The following is a 6,052-nucleotide window of genomic DNA, read 5'->3' on the forward strand; positions in this document are numbered from 1 at the left end:
AAATATTTTAGACAACAATTTGATCGCCATTTTTGGATATATGTCTGCAGTGCGGAATATTCTTTTATCGATGTGTCCAAACTAAGCGCACGCAGGTTATTTACTTTAAATGTGTAAATCATCAATAGTCAGTATCGATACGTCGAAAGCACCACCGCCGAGATTGAAGATCAGAATGTTCCTTTCACCACTATCCTTTTTGTCGGGTCTGTAAGCGATGGCGGCTGCGGTCGGTTCGTTAATGATACTCAGGACGTTCAAAGCGGCGATAGTGCCCGTGTCCTTCGTAGCTTGACGTTGAGAGTCGTTGAAGTACACCGGTACCGTGATCACAACGTTCGTGATAGTCGTGCCCAAGTAAGCTTCCTTCATCCTGATCAAAATCATCGAGGAGATCTCTTCGTGGGGAAGAAAGATTTCGCTTCCCTCTTGTGTAATAATACGCAACGAGTAATTAATGAAGCAGTACGAAGATGAAAAACATTCACCAGGATAAAACTTATGAAGGAAGGAACATGCTTAGTCAGTACGATCGATCTAGTTCTTTACGCGGCACAAGTATTTTTTTTCCTCTTTCATTAAGCGCGTATATCAGAACGGGATTTTCCTCGCTATTTATATACGTCACTTTATATTGCAGTCAGATTTTTGCTCACTGTCATTGATGACTGGAAGAACTAATATTTTATGTCAGATGAAATCGACGTGATGAGTCTTCAAATCATTTATCATTTAGTCTTTTAATTTGTAAAACTGTTTATTTTTTAAGTTCTTCTTGCATATATTTAAATTTTTCATCATATATTCATCGCTCAACAAAATATATTTACACTGAAAAAAATATAGTAAATTTTAATAAATATTTAGTTGAATACTGCCAACTAAATATTTATTAAATATAAAGATATATTTGCTAGAGATATATTTATTTGACAAGAAATATTAATTTGATTTAACAATCATTTTTTTTACTGAACAAATATTTACTTACTGTAAGTAAATGTTTAGTTGGCAGTATTGAATTAAATATTTATTAAAATTAACTATATTTTTTCTCAGTATAGTTTTAGTTATTTATATTAGACTTTTTTCAGTATGTATATATAGAATTACTATGCCAAATTATTCTTAAAAATATTTTATTAAATGGAGGAAGACTAATTTATTTGCTATTTATAAAATAAGAATTAAAATTGTAAATTTCAAGTAGAAATTGAAATTAAAATCTCGTCTTTCTTTTATTCTCTTTCTCTATGCTCCCTTTCAGAATTAAATATGATTTTATCTAATTTATCTTTATTATCACGTTGGTCGACTAAATTGTATCGAGATGTAGCCCTAATTGGCGGACGTGAGTCCAACAAGACAACCACTTCAAAAGGAAGCGGTTGCGGCTATTATCAGCATCATAAACACGGTCCGTTACGGCGGACTAGTCGTATCCCAAGTCCGTATACGAGCGATAGTAGATTTCGAAGCAGCGAGTCGATTTCGGCGGCGCCGAAACGAGCGCATTATCGACTTCACCGGTACTTCCGGTGATTCCTTTCTTCCCTTGTTCTAACAATGGTGAAATACTGTAGCTGCAAGCAGAAACAGGAGCAAAAACAATGGATACATTGAATAAACTAGTGATCTTGTCAAATCGCTTGATCTCAACGTTACTGTTCAAATTTTATTCATGATTGCTATGTCAATAATGGGATTCAAATTTTATTGAGATAGTATACTTGTACGACTCGTGTAAAAGACTTAAATTGGAGACAAATTTAGTCGATGCAAATTTATGCAAGAAAGCTCATCAAAACGTATTGGAATTCAAAACTTATATTGGGATTCTTTACTATCTTGCCGATCAATTGTTTAGTCTTCGTAAATAACGTAGTTTGTGATAAATTTCCTTGATTGTTAACGATAATTTTCACTTTGGGAATAATAACGGTGTATCTTGATGCGGTATACCGTGACGAAATCGATGCTGGCCGCCGGTACTGTCATTGCGGACCTGAAATTTTGGAAAGCAGCAACGTGGACTTGATCGTTGAATCGCGGTTCCGTTGTTTCGTAACGTCCCCGGCGTTGTCTATTGTCCTGTCAATTTCGGGCCTTCGCCGTACCGAGCATCATAATTAAGCAATGAATTATGTAGGAATTGAGGGCCGATTGTATCCGCCAATATTAACACTTATTAGTAAGATAAATTCCATCTACGCACTATGAAAATCCTTACTTTCTTATTTTATTTATTAAGACGAAAGAATCTTATTTAACAAAACAATATCTTTATGCATCTAGTTTAACATTTTCGCTCAAGGTATCGAACGTTCGATATCAATATTAATCTTGTCGGTCTGCCCATGTTATTGCGTTCCACAACGTTGATTGCTAACAATATTTTAATTATCACATATTCGATTAACAATTAATATGACAAACACAGAGGGTTGATTAAAATGTTGATTGCAATACCGGCGACCAATTACACGATGCTTTGTGGCAGAAAGTGAGGCGCGATAGGAAAACACGAGTGCAAGATAAATGTAATTTTAACAATCTACACATCTTAAAATCCTGTCTCGCATGACAATTTTGAAAGCGACCAGAAAATTTGATGTGAATCATACGTAAATTCGACACGTGACACGTTGACTCCCTCACTATCGTATAATCTGAAGAGGGTCGAACGATTCGTGACCAGCGTCGTGAACTGAATGACGAACGAAGGGCGACGATCATACAGCCTACCCTTTTTATAACGTTATAATAAAATTTTGTTACGGCTTAACTTTTTTCTACTCTCTTGGTGACGATGATGATGAGGTTATGGTCCCTTTTTTTTAACATCTTTCTCTTTTTTTCCTTGTCATTGATTATAATCTTTCCTTTTATTCAAATAAATACAAAATAGAATTCAAGAATGCTAAAATTAATTTTTGTCATAAATACAATATGCAGATAACAAATTTTATGCAATTTTGCACAGATCAAATAGATTAAACAGATTACTATAAATACTGTATTTGAAATCTGCGTAGACTTTTTGTAACACAATCAAATTATTACTTTGCAACTTTAAAAGATATTTTTATAAAATCAGAGAGAGTGACAGAGAGAGAGAGAGAGAGAGAGAGAGAGAGAGAGAGAGAGAGAGTCTAATATCAAAATTTTAAGTTATATATATATATATATATAATAAAGTAATAAACCTGATAACCGAAAAGCAGTCTACAAGAATAAAGCTCTTAGTAAAGATAATATTCTTTTTGTAAAGCGTTAAATCTAGTAGAATATAAATGATAATCAATATATCAATTTTATATCAAGATAGAATGAACGACGTAACTTTACGTCTTCGTTACTTCAACCTTCTTACCTTGATCATCAAGCTGGAGCGCATAGCCGATCGATTACCGCTTAACCGAGTTAATTCGGGAACGTGTATCGTGCTTACGTTCAGAATACGGGTACACGAACGCGTACGCCTAGAGATCCGCCCTAAACTGGTCCGCTGCCGGCACGTAGGGGATTTAAACGAGACGCCCGCCAGAACGATAAATCCAGCTACGTGGAAAACAATGAATGGCTTCACGGAATATCGTGCGCTCTTAATAATTCGCTTACTCTGACGCGACGTCACCGTACGGGACGCGGGTGAAACGACGCGGGTGAAACGACACGAGAGATAAGGAAATAACAAGAGAGAAAGAAGACGAACGAAGGAACATAAGAAGAGGAAGCAATGAAAGTGTCTGACAAGTTTGGCCTTACGGAGGCGTCGTGAGATAGACATGCGAGGTATATGTCGAGAGTGACGAAGAGAGTTGAACCGAATATCGAGATTGAATCGAAGGGTCCGAGCCCTCGTAAATATGTCGTCAGACCGGTAAACAAGGGTGCATGAAGCCGGTACAAACCGCATTTCCACGCTCGTGCGTATGTACGCATATACGCACTATAAAAGCAGAAGTTGGTTGATAATCGTAGTATGGTCGTAGTCGCACACAGATCAAATTTAAGTTTAGAAAATTTATTGTTTCGGAAGAGGTGGACAAAAACGACGAAAGAAATGATGACGGAGGAGGCGTGCTTTAGTGAGAGGACGCGAGAGTGGAGTGTGGAGGAATGGAAAAAAGACAGAGAGAAAACAATAGACGAGAAAGAGTAGAAATATAGAGAAAAATGAAATGCTCTGATAAACCATTCAAAACCGTCTCAAATCTTGTTTCTTCCTCCGATTCCTGGCTGCGAGTCAACGATCGATCTCCGGAATATAAGTCTGGTTACCAATTTTGTAGTCCACGATGCTCGTTTCTGGGCGCGATCGTAACTATAAGTCTTCGACGCGAGCTAGCAATCATCTAACGATTTCCGATACAACGCGCGTAACATATAGTGATTAGAGACTATTCAGCGTATTGATTCCGTTCAAATAGCTCGGACGTTTTACAATGACTGGTTGTAATATAAATCTAGAGAGAGGTATACACTTAATCGACCTAACATCGTACTTGTTTTATTATACAACAATAATAATTATTATAAAACAATAATGTAACAATAGAAATCTGTAAAGGTTTTCTATATAAAAGATTCATTTAAAAAAATAATTTATAGCTCTCTTACTTAATTTATGTATAATTAATTAATTGAGCAAAAGAAGTTAAGCATTGATAAAAATATCCGAAATAATAATGAAAATTAATCACTACATCACGAAATAAAAATATCTCATGAATTAAATTCTAATAAAAATGAAAAGAACAAGTTCTCGACACTTTCAAAAACGAGTTAATCCAACGTTGCTTGCAGTGAAGGGCTTAGCAAATCGCGCACATACACTATGTTCAATATGGTGGTTCGCGACCGAATATAAATCCTGAAACGCTTACAGTTATTGCAGATCCAACGTAATATCCACTCGTACACTGTCCAGGCGGTTTACGTGGTAATTCGCCGATGACAACGTTGCGATAAAATGAAATCGGTCCACGGCTTTTATAACGGGTTTTAGGCGCGACGGTGCGGCGCGTTGTTCGATAGCCGCGATCGTTACCGCCCCGCCTGGTCTACGTAAAGAAAATCGACTGAAAGCCGTGGCAAGATAAAGCGGATATGGCATGATTTTCCCGACACAAAACCGAAACTGTTACATCCGTTGGATCTCTCTCACTTTCAGCGCCGTAGGAAATGTAACTTCGGCTCCCGAAATAAGCCAAGTTGACGTAATGCCTTGCTATATCGCGCTTTTGAATCAAGTGTTGGCCTTTAAAACGACGTATAGGACAGCACACCTAATATGATATTCATGAAATCCTGGCTTTCAATGAGATGGCTCATATGTTTTGAAATACGATCGAATGTGAGCGTATATGTGAAAATGAATTTACGTATATCGCTCTTTTTCCATTACGTACCTACGTTTTCTTCTCTTTTCTTCTATTCTTCACGATTCGCAAAGATCTTGGACATTACAACGCCTCTAATTACTGCTTTACGATGGAATTATTATCGCAGAAATAAGATATGCCTACATTACTCCTCAAAAAAGTATGTAAAGATTTTTCTTCCGAATCTTGCATGATATTGTTAGATAATGTTGGGAAACAAAGATGCAAGCTCCCATGGGCATTCCGTACGTCTGTTTATATGTACTTTTGTTAAAATAAGTGGATGATATGATAAGTTTGATTGCCATTGAAAATTCTTCTTTTAGGACGTTTGACGTTTGCGTTCTTTTCTATGTCCATCCATCTGTTGTCCTCAATAGCCAAAGGAATGTTCGTAAATAGAGACGTTATGTCTAATGAAATCAACGCGTATGAATCCGGTACTACCTTACAATTTTGGAACATCCTGTATCTTAGACTATGCTTCAAATGACTCTCAAAATATATATTGACTCAGTAAAAAATTTGTCATACATATTGTCATCACACAATTGTATATAAATGATTACATATACACTTATTATATACATAAAACTATGTATAAAGTACGTTCTTACATATATATATATATATATATATATATATATATATATATATATACACAC

At 36.1% G+C, this 6,052-nt stretch overlaps 2 protein-coding genes across 2 annotated transcripts in view; one reads left to right on the forward strand and one right to left on the reverse strand.

The window, feature by feature from the left end:
* LOC108686056 (Krueppel-like factor 6) overlaps window positions 1-6,052 on the forward strand; it is a 408,542-nt gene that overhangs the window by 11,176 nt on the left and 391,314 nt on the right. The gene's annotated exons all lie outside the window — the stretch shown is intronic.
* Window positions 106-1,998, reverse strand: LOC108685971 (heat shock 70 kDa protein-like). Its single transcript, XM_018190987.1, is given in 3 exon segments — window positions 106-402; window positions 405-428; window positions 1,963-1,998. Coding segments are annotated over 3 exon segments (357 nt in total).

Source organism: Atta colombica, unplaced genomic scaffold (genome assembly GCF_001594045.1).
Source record: "Atta colombica isolate Treedump-2 unplaced genomic scaffold, Acol1.0 scaffold163, whole genome shotgun sequence".
In the NCBI taxonomy this organism is placed as follows: Eukaryota; Metazoa; Arthropoda; class Insecta; order Hymenoptera; family Formicidae; genus Atta; species Atta colombica.